The following is a 21839-nucleotide window of genomic DNA, read 5'->3' on the forward strand; positions in this document are numbered from 1 at the left end:
AGGGGCAACCTTGTCCTTATCTCCGAGCATAAGGACTGAATCGCTGACAAAATGGCCGCCGAAGTGTCCTGCGGTGCCGGAAACGACGGGCGCGAGGGCTCTTGAGGAACCTTGTCCGCGACACCGTCGCTCTCGTTGTCGCCCTCGTCGGGATCCCTCCCGATTGGGCTGGGCCTCTTCCACGACTTCGATGAGCTCTTCTTCAGAGGTCGTGTCCGTATCCACGATGGCCACCTGCCCCTCCCCCACCTTTTCCAACGGGGTCTTCTCAATGGGCCTGAAAGACGACTCTCTCTGCGGTGGCAGGAGACTCTGGGTCCTGAGGTCGCCTCCACTGGTGTAGCCTCCACACTCTGAGCCAGGGCCGCTGCGACATCCTCAATCGAGGTCTTAGCAGGGTGAATTAAGGCCATCATCACCTTCTGTACGCCTGGGGCCTTCACCTTGGTGGGGGGAGGGTCCGAGCCTCGCACCCCCTCTGCCGGAATCTTCGAGATCGACCGGGGCCTCTCCAGAAGCTTCGCCGGGTTCTCGGACTTCCTCTTACCCAAGCCAGAGCATTGTGGTTAATGGTGCCGGGGAGGATGCGCCCTGCCTGGCAGCCAAGGAGCCCGACCGTTCGGCGCTCTCGGTGCCCGCGGACACGCAGTGCTTGGCCTTTTGTTGGGCCCCCGTCGCCAGGGCAGCCTCACAGGACTTAGAAGACCGCTCGGACTTCTTTTTCTTCTTCTCGCCTGACGGGCTCTTCCCTTCCAGCCAGTTGGTGAGACGGAGGTGGCGATCCTTCATGGTCCGCTCCGACATGTTCCCACAAAACGCACAGTCCTTCTCCTTGTGCGTCTTGTCCTCATGGAGACAGTAGAGGCATAACGAATGCTCGTCCTCCTTGAAAACATTCTGAAGCTGGCATCCAGGGCAGGTCCTGAACAGCTTCCCGGGCGTCGAGCTTCCTTTCTCCTGGGCCATGTCTGGGGTAGGCCTCGGAACTTCTGGAATCCGCCAAAAGCGTAACACGACGAAATCTTCACCCTTGAGGGGCGTAGAAAACTCCGAAACGGATACCCGTTGATCGGATGTAGAAAGGGTGGAGCTTGAGGCTCTATTTAACCGAAAAATGAGAAAAATCTCCTGAAAAAGCAGGAAAACGGAGCAAAAGTTCGAGAGCTAAGCACGAGGACTCCCAACACTTGAACGTGCGGTAAAAATCTGAGGATGGCTGCCAGAGGCGGGGCTTAGGGAGAGGGCAGTCATTGGCTGGGGGCAGTATGACCCAGAGTCCAGTGATTGGTTACTACTAAGAAAGACAGAGCAGAAACGAAACTGATACCGATTTTTTTCTATACCGAGGATTCCCAGCCTGATGGGGAATATTCATGAGCATGTGAATCCAGGCCAGACCCCATGCTGGAGAATGATCAGATCTCTGCATAATCACAACTACCAGAAGAAGGGAATCCTTCTCCTGTCTATAGCGGATTAGAATAGTGGTAGGGTCAGTTAGTTTAGCTTTGGTCAGTGGACTGATTCTTTTGGACATTTATTCACGACTGACAAGCACCATAGTTAGTAAAGTAGGTAGGGAACACCCCATAGCGATAGGGAAAGATAGGCCCTTTTTATTCTTTAATAAACGTATGGCAAGAATTTCCTCAGTCTGTGTCCTCCTTCTGACTCGCTACAGTGTGCATGAGTGTGAGACAAGCGTGTAGAAAGGACAGTGTAAGAAGTGAATGGGTGAAGGATAATTAGGCATTTATATAGGATGGTACAGAGGGAAAGGAGTGAGATTTTGTAGTAGTGTGAGAAGAGTGTAAGTAGGGTTGTGGGAGGAGTAATAACAGTGTGGTGGTAGGAGGAGTAGTAGTAGTAGTAGTAGTAGTAGTAGTGTAGCAGCAGCTCAATTTGTATCAAGGAACATTGTCAAAGAAATGCTGAAAAATACTAAATTTAATGTCAGACGTTTCTGGGTCTACATCTGTCCTATTTGCCCAGCTCATGAAAAACAAACAATCCCTCCACCTCATCACATATGCCATCACTTCAATGTTTTTTCAGGTTACTAATGCCAGGTTTGGGGAGAAGATACTAACCTCCAAACAGCAGCTGCCTACCACCAGGTTTTCCCCTTGTTTTCCCCTTCATCCTGCCTATACTTCAATTATTTCCAAAACAAATATTTCGTACAAGGTCTTTATGCCCCTTAAAGGCCAACAGTAAAAATGCTAGCCACGGTATGCCATTCCAATGTTCCTTGCATGGCGGTGATGAGATGGGACATGGGTGAAGGTGGGGAGGGAAGTAAGGGTCTGAAGGTGAACTCCTCAAAAAAATAAAAAGGGGAACGCATGCCTGGTGTTTTGCCGTCAGCAAAAGTAAAAACGGAAAGATCATCCAGGACCAAATGTTAAGATACATTTACATCCAATGGATGCAAACATGGATGCTTTTAGGTTTGAGAACCAGAATAGTGCACCACTGGTTTAAGGGATTAGGTCTAGAGTGAAATATGCAAATAATCCTTAACGAAATGGGTGTCAGAGTTGGCTAAGAACCAAACTCCCTTTAAGCTTGCATTCTTGGCCTACATCTTACCTTCCGCAGGTCTCCACCCTCACAATACTCCATCGCCAGCAGCGGTAAATCATTGGGGGTAAGTTTCTGCATTCCTTCTGGAACATCACGGGCCGCCACGACATTTGGGTGATTCAATCTGATGAAAAAAGAAGAGAAATCCTGAGACTGAAGGCCAACTGTAATCATTTGAGTTGCCCTATGAGCAATCTCCAGACACATTAAAAACCTAACTTTTCACAAAGTTAATGCAATTATAGGATAACAACAACTGTTCTACTCTGGTCCCAAAAGGACACTGACAGTTCACCTCCAGCCTTTTGCATGTTGAGGGTTTATATGTCTTTGTTTATAGTTCTTCCTAACTTTGCGGCCAGGCAAATCTAAGAAGCAATAACGGGGTGGCAAACAGGAAAAACGTGAGTTGTTATTCATCACTTGGCTTGATAATGCCTCACTTAAGTGGGACTACATCTTTCCTTCAAGTGGATTTGAGCAAAGAAACACACAGCACTCTCAGTGAGAACAGACAGAGGGAAGTTGGATGAACCAACAAGTCATAATTAGCAATGCAACCAAACAAAGCAGCAAACAGGAGCATAGATTATGTGAGATGGATATTTTGTACAAGTATTGTGGTGAGGGATTCAGAGGACCAACCCGTAGTATTAGACATGGTCTTAAATCATTCCCTTGGATTGGTTGTGTGACAGAGCACTCTAGTGTCATTCTTAGGCGGCTAGAGAGCTGGTAACAAATGATAGCTTAGAACACAGCACACAAAGGAAGGACCAAATAATATATTTTAAAAAATATACTCTTTACATAAAGTGGGGAATCAATAAATGTCTACAAACACAGATAAATACTGTGACAAAGTCATCTGCTGATTTGTGGGGCATAATTGGGGCTGGGTCGAGTAGGGGACTAGGGATGGTATTGGGAGGATCCCCCAGGTTGCCTTCCCTTAGTCACAGTCATTGGTCAGGGGACAATCACATCATCCTCCTTGATAAAACAAAAGCTGTCTCTTTGGTGTGTGAAGACTTTCCTTATCCCAGATCAGCCCCTCTACATTCTTCTACCAGGCATACTGCCTGAAAGGATGTTTCCCGTAGAAAAATATATGTTGCATATTTATTTATTGTTTGCTTGTTGGGCGCTTGTACAGCAAGTAAAATACTGTTTCAGAGCGCCCACAGTGCGATGAGGGTCAAGGGGGTCATACATTACATAACACAATAATTAATAAGAGCAGCGGAGGGAAACGGAGGAAGGACAAACCTACTATGACTTGTGATTATTCAGAACGTGCAAGTGCAGCAAGGAAAAGTGCAGAAGAAGTAAGTGTTGGGGAGTCCAGTTTCATAGGTGAGCCACAGATGAAGTGACTGGTTGTTGAGTGCTACATGGCCAAGGGACACGTTAGGAGTAAGTGTGAACATCCACGGCAGAGGGTGTGCCAGAGCAAGTGCTGAGCGAAGACAGAAGCTGGGCTGATTGGGAGTGGTAGGTCAGGGCCCAGAGGATGCATAAGGGTCCCAGACACCAATCACAGCAACTGTGGGATTCGAAGAGAAGAGAAGAAGGGAAGGAAGAGGAAGGTCTTGAGGAGCTTCCAGAATTTAAGAAAATCCTGCTCAAGGCGCAGAGGCAGGGGGTGGCTGTTCCAAAGGAGGAAGCCAGCTGAGGAAAGCTTTTAACCACCTACACTCTGTTTAGTGAAACGCTTTACATACAAAGAGTTGGTGCCAGAGGAACGAAGTGGTCTAGAGGAAGAATATTTGGTAAGATAAAGTTGATGATAGTGTGGTCCCCAGGCCCAGACAGCCTTCTGGATGATGCAGAGGGATTTGAATTTAATCCGTGCAGCAACCGGGAGCCAATGAAGACTTTCTATGGCAGGAGAGATGCAGTGTCAACCCCCATCTGAAGGCAGTTGAAAAGGCAGTGCCTGGGGAAGCATATGCCCTCCCCAATACAAAATAAGAGGAGATTTTCTGGTTGAATTTGTAACCACTGCCTCTTTATAAAAGTCTGAACAGAAGGTGTGAGGCGAACTGTGTAGTGAAGGTAGTGTCCATGTACTGCACAAAGTTAGCACACATTCAGACAGGATTAGTGTCTTCCGCCACTCGTTTGGATCAAAATTTACCTGCATCAAACAAGACTTCATTTTTTCCGGACACTTTATGACAGCATCAGAAAAACATTTAATTTGTCTCTGGCACTCGCTCTTTGAGCCTGCCCTAGTGTCGAAAAGCCAATTAATTTTCCTCTGTAGCGCACCTGGCAAGCCCACAACAGCAGCAGCGAAACAGTTCACTTGCCCCGCGAGCCCGCAGTAATATTTGATACTATTTCCCCCTAGCCCCTCACTCAGTACCAGACATGTGCATGTCATTACAGGAAGTGAAGCCCCCGTGGAGCATCCATCAAGCTATACAAGTCCAAAGTCTAAGATAAGCAGGGCGTGTGTTTTGAGAAGGGACCAAACACACGTCCCGCTGAAGACTGAAGACATTTGGAGGCGATAGGAGAAGGCAAGCATTTGGAGGCAGCTGGAGGAAGCAAGAGTCATAAGATAGGAAGCAGGAGGGAAAAGGGAGAAAGAAATCAGGACGACGATGGGAGAAATATGGAAGAGGGTGGTGAAACACATTAGGTTGGAGAAAAGAATGGAGGGTGTAAAACATCTGGAGGAAGTATGTAAAAGTGATGAGACGGTAGGAGATGGACCAGGATGAGATCGGGAAACATCTGAGGCCCTAGCCAGTAAAGTCAGAAAATGTTTTGTGTGAAGGTGTTGTGGTAGGTGAGAATCGGGGACAATCAGCTACTGTTTCAATAGTTTTATTTTTGTCAAGTTTAAAATAATCTTTCCCAAAGTCTACAAGCACAATCCCTATTCTATAAAAGAAAGTCAAAAGGGTGTTCGCCAGGATGTTGTAAAATAAAGGTCCTCTGCTCGGGAGTCCCACTGTAATCTAATCACTTTCCCGATCTGACAAAAGAAATAAAAACACAAGCAAGACTTTTTAGAACGATTTGCTGCAAGGGAGAGTGGCTGGCTTCTGGCCCCAACTCAGTCTCTTTAGTAAAGGCCTTTGCCCATAGTTCAAGAAAGAATGTTCTTTCGGTGCTGGGATGGTATGTAGGTGATCCAGTCCATGCCTCTCTCTCGCTCTCTCTTCCCACTCTGGGGTTCTTTCAGTCTTTCTTCCTCCCAACTATGGGGTTTTATTTGTCCCTTCTCACTCTGGGCCTCTTCTCCTTTTCACTCCCCAGTCTGGATCTTTTTCTGCTTCCTCCCCACTTTGGGAATCTCTCAGCCTCTCCCTATTATGGGTTTTTTCTCTTGCTTCTTTCACATACTGGGGGTTTTGTCACGCTAAGGTTCTTCCCCCTCCCGCTGTGGAGTATTCTTCCCCCTTCTCTCTCTTACGCCCACCTAGATCTCCACTCTAGCCACTGCAAACCCGAGTGCCTCAAGCAGCGCTCTGTGAAGTCATGCGGGCTCTCCAGTTGGCAGGGAACCGCTTATGCGTCTTCTCTGCCGAGCTCTGTGTCAGTCTCCCTGGGCCTAATGTATTGGTTCAGGCCAATAGCTTTTCGGCTGGGCTCTGCCTTGGCAATGGAGACTCTTCTCCCATGTTTTCGCGCTCAGTCGGTGCAGTCTCGCTTATGCAACTTTTGACCTAGGCTCCACATCGGCTTTCTAAGCCCCGTCTCCCTCATTCACGCACCTCAGTTGGGGTGGCGTTGTTTATGCGATTTGTCAGCTGGGTCCGCATCGGCCTTCCAAGCCTACTCTCCTTCGTTCTTGCAACTTGGTAGGTGCAGTCGCTTATGCAACTTTTCAGCTGGGTTCCGCGTCAGCCTTCTGAGTTTCTTTTCTCTCGTTCCCGCAGATCTGTCTGTGCGGTGTCGCTTACATAACTTCTCAGCTTTCCGAAATATTTTCATACTCGTTCTCGCAGCTTCTCTGGGTGACTCCGACTGAGCTGCAGTTGCGGCTTACTGCACTCTTCTGCTACGCGCCGCTCATGCCCGCCAATACTGGTTCTGGTGTGTTTTTTTGGGGGTTTTTTCTCCCCTCTCCCTCCCCCCCCTTTGGCATCTTGACGTGGTCAAACTTTACAGGGCCTGCAGAGAGACCTCTGCGATTGTCTATTCCAGCAACACTTCTTCAATGGGCTGGTTTACTCATGTCTTCTTATTCTTCAGCCATTAACAAAGGGTGCTCTTGGTCCAAAATCCAACCCGACATGCCCTACAAAGGGATCAGTAAGAGAGGGAGGGATGGCGACGTATACCCCTCTTGGGGTCTCTATCCTCCAAGGGGCGTCTCCTCCACAGGGTCCCTGCTTAGCTTGTACCCTAGGGGGTGTTAATCGTAGCAGGTTCAACTTCCCGGTTCCAAAGGGGGTGGCTCCTTGGATTCATCACAGTGTCTTTGCTCAAAGCAGGGGGTAAATCAAGGATGTAATTCTAAAGAGGTACAAGCATGTGGCACAGTGTTGAGGTGGAGCAGGGCAAGCAAAGGAGGAGTAAGGTGGTGAGGTGGCAAAGAGTATAGGAGCTAGGACCTCGAGTGTGGTGGTGGCAGAGGATCCTGTAATAATGCAAATGAGGTTTGCGCCAGGTGTGGCGACGCCCCACACCCGTCCCAGAATATACACAAAGTTACAAGCTGAGAAATGGTCTAATAAAAAAGTTAGTAAAACATTAAGCGCCATGCCGTTATCATGGAGTGTAGAATAGATTCTGTGACTTAAGTAGGGCGACAGGTAGATTAAATATTGCTGCATACACAGGCAGGGAAAAGTGAAATGGTGAAACATGTAAACCCAAAGAACACTTGCATGTAGACATGAACACTTGCATGTAGACACAAAGAACTCTTGTACATAGACGCTAAGACTATTTACACATAGACATGAACACTAATATCCAAGACACAAAGAAAACAGCATGGTGGCAAATTAGCAAAAGTGCTGCCATTGCTTAGACCAAACTCTGCTAGGCCTCAATTCCGAAATATTGCAGCCTGATACAAAATCATTTGAGACAAGTTTCCAGGCCTAACAATGCTCAGACGAGCCCCAGATGCTAAGGTCAGTGTGCCATGGGGAGCTCTGCTTAGCAAGCTGAAACCACACCAGATAACGTTTCCCAGGGCATACAGCTACAATTATTAAAGTTAATTACTTTAGTTGGTAGCAGTTGAAAATAAACATATCCTTGAATTCCTGGTGCAGGTAGCTACTGTGGCAATTCATCCCATAATTAATACACAGTGCCCCCAGCGGCTGCTGAAAAAAAGCATCTACGCGTTACAATAACACAAAATCTAACAAACAGATGAATTCGAACTCCAAACAGTGGTCTTCAACCACGTGATCCTAACAATGACCATTCCTTCCCGAAACAATTAGATAGTGCACCTGACACTCCCTTAGCACATCCAGACACAGGCTAAGGCCAAGGCTACTAACAAAGCTGATAGATGAGACCTCATGCCTGGGAACAGGGGGGATTCACTTCTTTAAACCAGATCATTGCCCATCAGGTAACATGGCAATGTGCAAGGTGTTTGAGAACGGACGAGCAAACGACCGATCAATGAAATCATGTTCTCTTATCGAGTAGTAGTAGAATGCCAGCCAATGGCATATTATATTAAAATATATTATCTGTAGAGAGTTTACTCTACGAGGTGTCAGGAGTAGCAGAATTATAACAAATTATAAAGGTCACTTATAGATAAATATGTATCCTATAGTCTACCATCCAATCAAGTATGAGAATAGAAGTTTGTTGTGATTGTGTTAACAACATCAATGGTGATGCATCACTGTTAAAATTAGTTGTTTCTAACACCATTTTGAGATTGTCCCTTGAACGTATTGAAGAGAGAGAGTAACAAATACTTCCAACAGTAGTTAGGGAAGGCTGTGTGGCAGGGCATAAGGCCTCGCCTCCTTCGTCGTGGCAGTAAGAAATAAGGGGAGGTACCTCGTATACAAGGGAAGATAGCAGTGTACAGTAGATTTTATTGTTGTTGATTGCGTTGATGATTTTTTAGTATATAATAGGTCGGTAGAGGTATTTTTGTGTGTTGATGAGAGTAGCAGTTAGGATTGTTGGGAGGTAAGTATGGAGTAGATTCAGATTGTGTATGATATGATATGGCATTTATAACGTGCCTATACACAAGTGTTTCAAGGCGTATTGTTGGTGTGAGCTAGGACGGAAATTGTATTGAAACTGTGGGAAATTGTGTGGGAGGGGTGTGAAAAAGGGCAAGAATCGTGGAAGCATGTTGAAAGAGCGAATGTTGAAATTATTGGTAAGCTTAGTTGTTATTGTTATAATGGCGGACACCCACAATGTGCATGTGTGTAAGTCATTCCCCAAAAGAAAACAAAAGATTTTGAAATAGCACGTGCAATAGTTCAAAGACACGGCTGGCAAAATAGTCCAGCCATAGCCCCAAGAGGGGACACGTTTGAAGCATCTGCTGCAACATATGCACAGATATTTACAAGCCACACAAAATGGAAAGAAATTACAGAGCAGACTAAGCATACTCAACTTACGGAAAATGTTGAGTAGGAGGAGCAAATAAAGAAAGGAAGTGGAAGGGGCAATGAAGAGCATGTGAAGCCCACAGCGTCTCCTCCCCCTCAACCATGTCCTCCGTACTCAACCGTGTCAGGATTATATCCATTGCAAGCTGCTGCAGGTTAAAGTAATCCCTGATGTGTGTCCCCAGAAGCAGAAGGTAACATTAAAGAAAAGGAAAGTGGCACAAAGGGCCCTTAAACAGTGAGTAGAACACAACAAAAGACATGGGGCCTCATTACGACCCGGGCGGTAAGGGATTACCGGTACCGGTAAGGGCATCGGTACAGGTAATCCCTTACCGCCCTATTACGAGTTCCCTTTACGGGTCCTCCCTTGATGCCTGGTTTTACCAGGCGTTAAGGACGGGACCCGTAAAGGGACTTTGGTGCTAAAAACGGTACCGCAATTTGCGGTACCGTTATTAGCGCCTTCCCCATTCCAATTGAGCCCTATGGTGGCTCAAATGGGAATGGGGAAGGGCCCTGGTGAAGGGGGAATTACCGCCCCGCCAACCTTGGAATGGGGCGGTAATAGCTCCATTCACCAGGGCGGAGTCGGTGAGGTTTTGGAGGCAGCCATGGTGCTAATAGCGCCATGGTTACCTCCAACCTCGTAATGACCCCCATGGCTTAAAAGCAAAGCCAAAGAAGAGTTAAAAAGGATGAAAAAGATTAAGCAAGGGGAACAGGAAGCAGCAGTTGCACCAGGCAAACGGGTAGGAGGACAAATAGTATTTAAATTAGACAGACCGGGAACTAACAATGATAATGTTAAGACCCTAGAGAGAGAAGAGGAGCAGGAAAAAAGACAGAGAAGATTGCCGAAGGGAAGTTAATGCCAGCATTAGTAAAAGAGCGACTGGGGAAAGAGAAAGAGCGTGAAAGGAGTTGCAGGGAGCGTTAGCAGAAACATAATAGATGAAATCGAAAGAGGGGTGTATGAGTGGAGGCATCTTCAACGAAGAGCTGGAAGAGATAGAGAGAGGAAGAAGATTGGTAAGATGAAAAGGAGGAAGACGAAGAAGAGGCTGCACAAGCCACCCGAGCATGGATGCTTGAAAGAATAGAGTATCCCCTAATAGATTTACAAGATGATGAACTAGTACAGAGAGAGAGCCCGTCGCATCCGGGACTCCCCGCAATAAATTCAGGAAGGAAAACACCATATGTGAACAAATTAAGAAATGTGCCAGGTCGTCAAGCAAGCCACATGATGGTGACATCAAAAGGGATGAAGGGCGTGGCTGCGCCCGCATGCAAAGCAAAGAGGACGCAGTTACCATTGCTCCAAAAGGGGAGGGGGCTGGCTCAGTATGTGCCATGGCCACACACAGACAATAACAATTTAATGGCTACCATAACATCATTGACAGCAGAGAAGTGCATTTATGAGTTGGAGAAAAAGACAGCAGGAATGACATTAGCGCTAGTGGACGTGAAAAGCTTACTTGCATTGACATTAGGAGAGCAATCAGATGATGTATGGAAAAGAGCAGGTTATGCCGGTGTGACAGTGCAAAATAATGCACATGACCCTATTTAACAATTGTAGAGAAGATGTTTGAAGGGCATTGAGGGTGCAGTACCCAGATACATTAGATACATCAGATACCATGATGAAATGCAAAATGAGGATCCAGCAGCATATATGTCATACATTACCCACCGTAATCATCTTTCTGATGATTGTATCTGCTTAGATTCACATGATTTGCATAGGCCGACTTCTAGTGGTAGACGCAGAGTATCATTCACATTTGGCTGCATAAAAACGCCGGCCTGAGAGCAGGCGAGGTGTTGCTGTAAGCAAGATACGGTTTCAGGAGGGAGGAGTCACTCAGGTAAGTGGCTAGAAAATACATAATTCGGATAGACCAGACAGGTCAGGTTTAGCTGCGATACACTCTAAGTATCAGTTTATACTAGAGATTAGAGGCGGGGCAAGGTGCATTTCAATTTTTCAATGTTTAAAGTGGAGTAACGGTCTTCACCGGTCCCTCATTCCAGTAAGATATAAGCTTCCATTAAGAGGAAGCATCTACCACACGTGGCTGATAGCGAGCCACTCATGGGAGAATGACTTTGAGCACCTAATTTTGGTGAATTCTTGAATACCCTTTATCCATGGCCTATTGAATCATAGAAATAGGCCAACCGAATGCCATTAGTCAGTTCACTTCACTTCTTGCAATTAGGGAACGTGGTTCTCATTTGAATAAATGTCCTTGTTTTGTGTCTCCACAGACCAACTACGTTGTGGTCTGCACATTGTCGGGCAGATACGTTATTGGAAGCAATCATATAACATTCCCTCCAGCTGCCCGGGTGAGTATATGGTAATAACTATGATTATTCTCCCCCTCCACACCAATGCTCCTGGACACTATAGTGACTGAAGCAAGCTTGACTGTGTAGTAGTTCTTAATTGGACCCAATCTTAATGTGGCTATTTGTCTCTTTTTTTAAATTTTTTACAGGGCTGATCAATTTTGCTTACCCTACATTGATTGTAATGTTCTGATGTATTTTTAATTCACTCGGCATGATGTGGTGAATACACAAGTGATAGCATTGTCCTGATGAAGACGGGAATCAACTACAGTCCAGTTAGAAGAATTTTCACCCGTCAAAACTACTTTTGCTATTTAACGAATATTGCTAGGAGGACCCTTTACATTACAACATAATTAATGGTCCCTAGGTTACCGTACTTGACATACACCACTCCCTTGCCACTGTACTATGTCTGTCTGTCTAAGTTGTACTAATGCAAGATCAGTTTGAACAGCTCATTTGTATAGCTTGTATTTCCTTGTTGACCACAATACACTTGTGAACACCGGTCCCCTTAACTCACGTGATTTCCCTCACCTGAGTGTGGAGTCCCGCCTTCCCAATTGTTTCTGGGGAATTTGGACCCGATGGTTGGGCCCGGTTTAAGGTTTTTACAGTATTTTGAGCATTTATAACAACAAAAATGTATCTCTTTGTTCAAATATTGACAAAACCAAGAGGTTTGCACAGGTCTATTCAAATTTAGATTTAATCTGAATTTACAGCTTTCCTAGTACACTAGACAATTTGTAATTTTTATTATGAATTATCACAGAGGTAATCCAGTGTTGTGTATGCATAGTATTTCATTGAGTAAGACCCAATATGCATGAAGGGTCATAAAGATTTAATATGTATTTTATGAATTTGTTTAAGAAATAAAAAATGTATATGTGTTCAAATGTTCCATGAGATTTGGGTCTAATTGAGTCTTTCCTCCTTGTGTACCATGGAGACGAGTCTAGCTATAATGTGTTCATTGAAGTTTCTTCCGCCAGACAGGACCACTGTATTATAAATACTGTTTAATTTCTCCCCGATCGGCGTAGATGGGGATACCCATTTTTTCTATTGAGGGGCAGAGTATTGTACATGTTGTTTTCAAAGTTCGAAAAGGGATGTAGACTGGGCGTGTTTGTAATATTATCCCAAGTGTGACATCTATTGTACCCATGATCCCACACGCATCATTGTCCCTCAGATTATTTTGATTCTGACATGAGGGAGTATAAAGTGTATGCGTTGTGAACAGGTAAGTTGTGATGAGTTGTGAACCATCTATGATTTGCTCTAGAACCTTCAACTCTAATAGGGGAAGAGGTGGGCACATGTAAATCTAAGCAGATACAAGCATCAGAAATACGATTACGGTGAGTGTATGCCTTCCGAAGCTTGTGGATCTGCTAAAAATCTCATGCTTTGCATAGATTAGCCAGCAGTACTTGGAGAAGGAGGTGGGTTATTTGAAGGTAGAGCAGCAAAATCACCTGACCCACTTGTGTGTCATTTTTAGAATGTTTATCTAAACAGTAATGTTGTGTGAAGGTATGAATGGAACTCCAAAAGGCAGCTTTGAAAATGGCGTTGAAGGGCACATTTACTAAGAAAGCTAGAGTAGCCCCTGTGCCCAGAGTGGAGTGTGCGCTGGGTTTGAAGGGTAATGTTCTCTTGGCAAGGGAATAACAAAGTTGGATGCATCTGACAATCCATTTTGAGATAGCCGATTTAGAGATAGGATCACCCTCTCTCCTTGCGGCTAGAGATACAAAAAAGGTCTGTTTTTTTATGAGCGGTTTATTCTTTTGAAGGTAATACATGACAGCCCTTCTGACATCTAGGGTATGTAGGCTTTTCTTTGGTGCATTTCTAGGGTCTTAGAAGAAAGCAGGAAGTTCTATGGATTGATTTACATGGAACTTTGAGAGGACTTTTGGAGAAAAACGAAGATGTGTGCGTAGTACCACCTTGCCCTTGTGAATAATGACCATAGGATCTTCCACTGAAAGTGCTTGTAATTCATAATTCTCTTATTGATGTGATAGCGACAAGGAAAGCAGTCCTATAAGTTAAATAATTAAGACTGGCTTTGCGCATTGGCTCGAAAGGGTCCCCATGAGCCTGGTAAACACAATATTCAATTCCCAGCCGGGAGTTTAATTGTAAACTGGTGGGTATATCATTTTAACACCCTCCATGAATGCTTTTACCACAGGCACCTTCCACCATGAAACTTTACTTTGCAATGTGGTGTAGGCTGAGAGAGCAGCTAGGTGCACTCGTAAGGAATTGAAGACTAAGCCAGAGTCTAAAAGATATAGTAGATGGTGTACTATCTGTGAAGGTGAACAATCATTTGGATTGACAGTACGCGCTTTACACCATAAGACAAAACATTTCAATTTTTTAAAATAGCAGTGTCTTGCATTAGGCTTGTGTGCTTCCTTTAGGATGTCCATAAACCTTTGGTTTAGATTACCAAACTCTATGACCTCAGGGGCCAAGCCGTTAAGTTCACCGTCAGAGGGCATGGGTGGGGTGTTGTCCCTTGGTTCTGTGACATGTTGTATGGGCACATTAGTTTCATTGTCGGACAAAGATATCTTTTGTAGGTGTTAAATACATGTTTGTCTCGCCCACATAGGAGCTATTAGGATGGAGGTTACTTGTTCACGGTGTAACTGGTGGACTGTCCTGTTGAGAAGTGGTGTCAGGGGGGGAAAAGCGTATGTACATTTCCATGAACAGTTCATTAACAGAGCTTTCCCTTTGGATTTTGTCTGGGGAAACTTAGATGCGTAGTTTTGGCATTGTGCATTTTCTTGTGTAGCAAAGAGGTCCAAGTCCAGAAGCCCCCAGTTTGTGAAGATTTTGTGTAAGACGTCTGCAATCAATTGCCATTTGTTTCCCGAGAACAGTTCTGCACTTCTACTTTGCAGGTCTGCCACAGAATTGTGTTCCTCTGGAACATGTTGTGCTAGGAGAAACATGTGTTTCAGTGCCCACAGCCAAATGTTCTGGCCTAGCCTGAACAGCCCTGGAGATTGTGTTCCTCCCTCTTTATTTATGTAGAACATGGCTGTGGTGCTGTCTGTTAGAATGTGCACAGTCTTTTGTAGTAGCTGTTTGAATGCTTGAAGAGCTTAGATGACTGCCAGCCGTTCTAGAAGGTTAACATGCTTCTTGGTTAATGCATGTATTCACACCCCGTGCGCAGTTAGATGGAGAAAATGAGATTGCAAGCCTATTAGCGATGAGTCTGTAGTGAGAGTGGCTTCAATAGCTGGTGTGCTGAATGGTTTGTCCTGTAAAAGGTTTTCCTTTGTCCACCACTGCAGAGATAGAACCAGAGGATGCAAAACCTCCACCACTAGATCGTCCCACAGATCGCTTGCTTGCGACCATTGTTTTGTTAGCCACTCTTGCATAGGACGCATGCAAAACAAGGTAAATGCAGACAGACATCATTCCCAGAAGGCGCATGGCCTTTTGCACGGTTACCTGATGACCGACTAAGTATTGAGGGATTTGAAATAACATGTTTTGTACCCTCTCGTTGGAGGGGAAGACTAGTTAGCCTTCTGTTCGAATAAGCACCCCCAGAAATTGTTTTACTTGACTGGGCACTAGACGTGACATTTATTTTCTCATTAATGGAGAAGCCTAATTCAAACAGTAGATTTACTGTTGAGTATTTTGTCGACACACCAGAGGTGTCTCCCATTATTAGTAAGTCGTCTAGGTAAGAGTACACTGGAATGGACTGCCTCCGTAGGTGTGCAGCCACAACCACAAGGAACTTTGTAAACACTCAAGGTGCTAAGGGTATGCTGAATGGTAGCACTTTCAATTGGTGGTGCTTGCTTCCCACTTTTAATCTTAGGTATTTATTCTGCGATGACATTAAAATATAAAAGTATGCATCTTTGATGTTTAATGTCGTCATGTAATCCCCTTGTTTTAGCAGAGGAATGACCTCCTGCAACGTTGTCATCCCAAATTTTTGTGGCTTGACATACGTGTTAGCAGGGCGCAGGTCCAAGACTGGGCGCATTGTTAGATCTTTCTTTGGAACAAGAAAGTACACTGAATAAATACCTTGTTTTTCTTCTAGAGGTCAAGAGAATCAAGTGATGTTCCGACGACATTCTTCGTGGTTGAGGAAGATGGTGGTGAGGTCTTTCTACGAATTCTATTGAATAGCCTTTTGCCATGGTTAGCACCTAGGGACCAGGGGCTGCTTGACCTTGGGGATTGTAGTAAGAAGAGGAGGAGGCTCCAAAGCCAGACTGAGGTCCTTGTGAAACCTTGGCTCCGAAAAGAACATCATCTATTAAAAGGTGCCATGTTGGATAAAGGTCTTAATAGAAATTTCTCCTCATCTTTTCAAGGTTTCATGCTCCTTTTTGATAGTTTCTAGTTGGTCGTCAACTGCCTTCCCAAAGAGGACTGAAAATCCCAGAGCCATGAATCGCACCAGAGCAGGGTGCCCTAGCTATTACTCTATCAGAAGTGTCAGCTGAATCTAAAGTGTTTTTTAAGATATGTTGGGCTACTTGTTTACCCTCTGTTAAGATTTGGTGTAGGTGGGACCTAACTGGTTCGGGGAGAGAATCCAGTTGCTTATGTATTTCGTCCCACTGCGTATTATTATAGCTTGTAAGCAGAGTGGTGTTGTTTGCAAAGCGTGTCAAATAAGCCCCAAAAGGTGGTTACTCTTTTGCCCAGGGTGTACAATCTTTTGCACTCTATTGGGAGGTGCTTCAGCACTAGACAGTGGAACACCCACCCTTTTTCTAGTGGTGGTGACCACTAGCGAATCAGGCTATAAAGAGGGTCAGAAGGAGATGGCTTAAAAACCTTTTCAACCCTGGGGTTGACTGCCCGAGTCAGTGAAGGTATAGTTGGATTTGGGGACATTCTTTTCTTTATTAACTGTAAAAGTGGAATAGCCTGACTGATGACTTTCCTTTCATTTAAAATATCCTCTATGGAATCTTTGTCTTCCGCTGTGTCTGTCCTCGAAAAATTCTTTAGTCCAGGTTCCTGTCTTGGGTATTTCAGGCAAAGGGAACACAATAGCTTCAGGGTCTTCCCAAGGCCTTTTCATCTGAAGAGACTGGGATAAAGGAGAGGTAGCCACAGTATATTGTGACACCCTCTCAGGAACAGTAGGTATGTGGGATTTTTTTAATGGCGTTTTTCCTTGCTACAGTGAGTCTTATATGACTTCGACATGTGTTTTGAAACACTTACCGAGGGACTTTCATGCACGCCTGATGGCGCCTGTTTTTCTTTATCACCTTGCGCTAGACGTGTACGCTCATCAGACTTTCTGCATGAATGGCTGGTAGACAGCAAGGTGCCTTCCGCAGGCTGTGACCTTCTTTCGACACATCCGTCGAAGAACGGCTCGTGGTTGTGTGCGGTGTGTGTGTGTGTGTGTCTTTTTGTCACCTGGAGTTTTCCCTATAGCAGCGTGCTGTGACTGCCGTTCGGGGCTGGGGACTGATACGCGGGAGCCAGAAGGTTCCCTTGCAATGTCTTCGGCTTCCGAAACGGAGCCGTGGCTGCCTTAGCCTTCTCAGTCTGACTCAAAAGGTGACGGCAGGGTTTTCAGATTCAGCCATCATAGCATGTGCCACCCACCATTGGCGCATCATTCTTTTAGGGTTTTGGGCCTAGAAATTGTGTTCAATGCCCTTCTGGGTGGTCTTAGGGAAGGCAGTGGTTGGACACTCGATGGGTGTCCTTTCATCTGTATTTTCTGTTACAACTTGGACAGAGTTTAAAAGGAGTCATCTCCATTGGTAACTTGAATTGCAAAGACAGCTAGACAAGGACAGTATATATACGTAGTGCACGTATGCATTCTCTGATGATGGTAATCAGTCCCCTCCTCTCCCTACTGCAAGGCCAAAGCCTGGTGTAGGCAGAAGCATGTCGCTGAATCGCAGGACTCATCAGAATTGGCAGCTGGAAGGTCTTCAAGATCTGCGTTGAACTGCAACCGTCCAAAGAAGTTGAAGTTAAATAACTAAGCGCTGCGGACTCCGCGGAACAAGTCCGATCACAATGGTGGAAAAAAATACTCTGAGGTATCTCGACGTGTGATGGACCATGGGTACAGTAGATGTCACATATGGGATAACATTACAAACAGGCCCCGTTAACGTCCCTTTTTGAACTTCAAAAACAAAATGTGCAATACCATGCACCTACCATTAGATGTCGGCCTATGCAAACCATGTGATTCTAAGCAGACCCACAAGCCTCAGAAAAAAGAAATACAATAGAAGTGCTGCTTACAAACAAGAGAAGGCTGGGACACAAATATACCCATATTGTATCACATTTTATGCCGGGGTATGCCTGATGAAGTGCAGAAACGGGGGTCTTCCTGATGAAGTGCAGAAACAGCTAAAGAAAATTCTAGGGATTGAAATGAAACAGTGGCCAGAGATACAGTTGAATATTGCTCATTATTGTCGACTGAGAAAAGAGAAGGAGAAGAACAAGCTAGAAAAAATTGCAAAGAGAGGAAGCTAAATTGGTGCAGAAGAAATTATCAAAGGTAACGGTAGAAGGGGCAAAGATTACAAATGTTGGAGGAGAGAATCATGAACAGGAATATCAACTGCAAGGAGTGAGCGGATATATGGGAGAAAGAGGAGATATTAACTATTACCCCGCAGGGAGTGGGTATACGCCGAGGGGAAGAGGGTATGGATTTGGAGGTGGATATGGAGAAGGTGTTCGCCGAACAGGATAACGATTTGGATGTTTTGGCGAACAGTGTTGGACATGCGGGATGATAGGGCACTATGTACGTGCTTCAAGAATTGGAGGGGCAATGGTCGGAGGATGGCAACAATCTAGTCTAAGAGGGGGGCCTGTATTTCCCCCGGAATATTCTATACAGACACGGCAAGAACAGGGTACATTTCAATATGCACAGCAGCAAACGATTCCACAACAGACATAACCACAGACACAACCGCAAATGCAACTGCAGATGCACCAAGCACCACAGCAACACGCGTCACAGGTACAGCATATACAACAACTGCAGCAAGCACTGAACCCATTACAAATTTAAACAGGCCGGACAGTGGACCAGGAATATAGTGCCACAAACTACAGTGTCCAAGACAGGAGGTGCAACAGTGGTGAGAGGGAACTCCTTCACAGGAACAAGGAAATGTTTTTATCCACAATAGGTTAGCCCACACAGAAGAGTGATGTGCCAAGTGCTATCAGTAACTCCCGACTTGTAAGAGGAACACTGGGTGGAGGTGAAAATAAGAGCTAGGATGTTTTCTTTCTTGGTTGACACCTGGTGACACGATCTTGTGTCATGGAAGGAGGGTTTTCACTGTCACGAACAACGATGGACGCACAAGGATTTTCTGGGGTTATGACGAGGGTTCTATTCACAAAAGAGCTACCTATAACAGTGGGAGAAGATACATTGGCAGGGCCATTGCTGTATTCCCGAAGGACACTGGTTAACATACAGCAAAGAGACCTGATGGCCAAATTAAACATGACAATTTCATTTACTAAGGATCGGATAATATGCTCAACACGAGTCATGTATTATGCAAATGCAACAGAGTTTCTACAGGCATTTTATGGATGGAAAGCATTATGAGTGATATCCCTAAAATTAAGAATTATTTCTTTCTGGAGTACAAGTGTTGTTAGGATTGCTTCCACGAATACGAGAGCAGCTGTTATGATTACCCACAGAGTTTTTGTTTAGAGCAGAAGTACCTACAGATGTTGCAGAAGGAGGGGTCAGAACGATACATTTAGAAACAGTAGTGGTGTGAGAGGACAGGGTAGTGTTACATGGGACAGATGAGGAAGGTGTTAGTTGGTGCACAGCCATAGCACTAGACTCAACACAGCGGTTGAAGGGCATGACAGATGATGAGCTATTTGAAGATGACGACAAAGATTAAATCATTTTTGAAATATCCATTCCGTATCAATTACAAATACAGTACAGAGAAATACCTCAGACAATATTGTTGGCTAAAAAGTTACTATCCTTTATGCAACAAGATTCGGCAAAAGTACCAAGTGTACTATGGACTAGCAGCCCTTTTGATGTAGATCTGCTGAAAGGGATAGGAGCAGTATGAATAAAATTGAAGGCAGGAGCATTTTTATCCCAAGTTAAACAGAATTCCATGTCAAGAGAGGCAGATTAATGCCTTTATGAGACGATTGCTGCCTTGATGCGACAAGGTATCATTGTACCATCTCAATGGCCATGCAACACAGCAGTGTACCCAGTGAAAAAAGGGAAAGGAGGGTCTTGGAGATTCATACAAGATGTATACCCCTTAAACAACAGTGTGGAAGCAGGAGTTTAACGTGGTGCCCAACCTGGCTACAGTTTTGTTCAAAATACCACCCACAGCCACACATTTTACAGTAATAGATCAAAGAAACGCTTTCTTTTCCATTCCATTGCACAAAGATTCTCAATATCTCATGGCGTTTACGTACCACGGATCCAGACAACACACAAGACTTCCACAGGGAGCTTTGAGTCCCCCAGTGTTTTCAACAGAGTTCTGAAGATGGACATAGGAAATGTACAGACACCCAGTACCATTATAGAGTGCGTTGATTTGTTAGTGTCTAGCTCCACAAAGGAAGAGTGCAGAACAGACTCAGTAACATTACTAACAGTATTGGCCGACAATGGGTACAAGGTGGACAAAGAAAAATTGCAATAATGTCAGGAAGAAGTGCTATATTTGGGCCAGATAATATCCAACGAAGGGAGGAGGGTGACACCCGACAGAGCAGAGGCAATTGCACACACACCTCATCCAGTGACGGTGAAAGACTTATATCAATTTTTTAAACTATGTAATTATTGTTGCGTCTGGGGTCTTGACTATAGCAAGTATGTGCAGCCCCTCTTGGAAGAACTGGAGGCAAAATTATCAATGTATTTGAGGCCCTAAAAGAAGCAATAAGTGCAGCTCCTGTGCTAGGGAAACCAGATTATAAAGAAGAATTGTATTTATTTTCACATTCAAATGGATACGTGATGACGACTGTCCTCGCACAGAAAACTTCAATAGGACACAAACCCTTGGCATATTACAGTGGGATTCTAGATACAGTGATGAGAGGGCATTTTCCTTGTGAATAAGCATTGGCGGCAGCAGCCTTTGCAACAGAGAAATCATCTGCAATAACGATGAGCTGTGCAGTAACAGTGTATGTGGAGCACACCCTGGTCGCTGTCCTCGAGAAACCAAAGTCCACGCTCACTACACAGCGAGCATCTGGATATGAGGTATTGTTGAACCCATCAATAAAGAGTCAGTTATTGCAAAGTGAATCCTGTGTGATTTATTGCCAAACCAGTAGAGTAAGGAGCTTGGGTTCATTGTGAAGGATTCTAACCGGGCGTCACACACCAGACCAGGACCTTTGCCCCCAGCCTTAGAAGTAGAGCACGATTAGAATGTTTTTTCTTTAATTTCAACTAATTCGAATTGAGCCGATATCCCGACCCATCTCACACCCCCTTTTACAAATACCCCGGGTCACAATGGACCATAAACCAGGCCGGTGGGTGGTAACACAATATTTATTTATTTTAATTTCAAAAGAAAATCACACCATTTTTATATTGGGCACCAATGGGGTGATAATTACAATGAAAAGCACTGAACTACACTGGTAACCTTCTACAAGAACATATCCAAAGCACAAATGAATAGGAGCATGTTTTCAATTAGGATAGATAGGACCAGATGTTTACGATTTCCTCCTGCAATGTTCCCTGAAACCCAAGATTAATCTAATTTTGAGTTGATAGAAAGAAGAAGCAGGTAGTCAGGGGTATGTGGCAGCAAACAGAATCAAAAATCACAAAATAAGAGGCAAAAAACCCTTTGCAATGGCCTAAAATGACACTGGGATTTTAACAAGTAATTAAATAATGATGTACATATGTTTTATCACAGTCTCGGGGATGTCATCACTAACAACTATAATTTAAGGTATCAACAAAGGCATACAGTTCACAAAGCAGGTTGAAATTGAAAACGCAGTGCAGTCAAATCACACATGGAAAAGTTGCATTTTTCTAGTTTGCAGTTTCAAATGTGAAAAACATTTTTTCAGATAAACAGGTGAAATACTCTGAATTGGAATGCAATTTTTGGGCTGGGGATAGAGGCACATCTCAGTGACAATATAGAAGTGAAAGGATGGCTATAGCTGAAGAATCGAATGAGAGTTTAAAGGTGGAATGAGGTTCGATTTTAGGAA

The 21839-nt window shown here is 44.6% G+C and overlaps 1 protein-coding gene across 1 annotated transcript in view; it reads right to left on the reverse strand.

Annotated features, from left to right (window-relative positions):
• IKBKB (inhibitor of nuclear factor kappa B kinase subunit beta) overlaps positions 1 to 21839 on the reverse strand; it is a 1202582-nt gene that overhangs the window by 991611 nt on the left and 189132 nt on the right. Inside the window, exon 4 of the mRNA XM_069617660.1 lies at positions 2593 to 2710. Within this exon, the coding sequence (XP_069473761.1) occupies positions 2593 to 2710 (118 nt within the window). The remainder of the gene's footprint in view (positions 1 to 2592; positions 2711 to 21839) is intronic.

The sequence above is a fragment of the Ambystoma mexicanum genome, chromosome 10 (assembly GCF_040938575.1).
Source record: "Ambystoma mexicanum isolate Mex_15411 chromosome 10, UKY_AmexF1_1, whole genome shotgun sequence".
NCBI lineage: Eukaryota > Metazoa > Chordata > Amphibia > Caudata > Ambystomatidae > Ambystoma > Ambystoma mexicanum.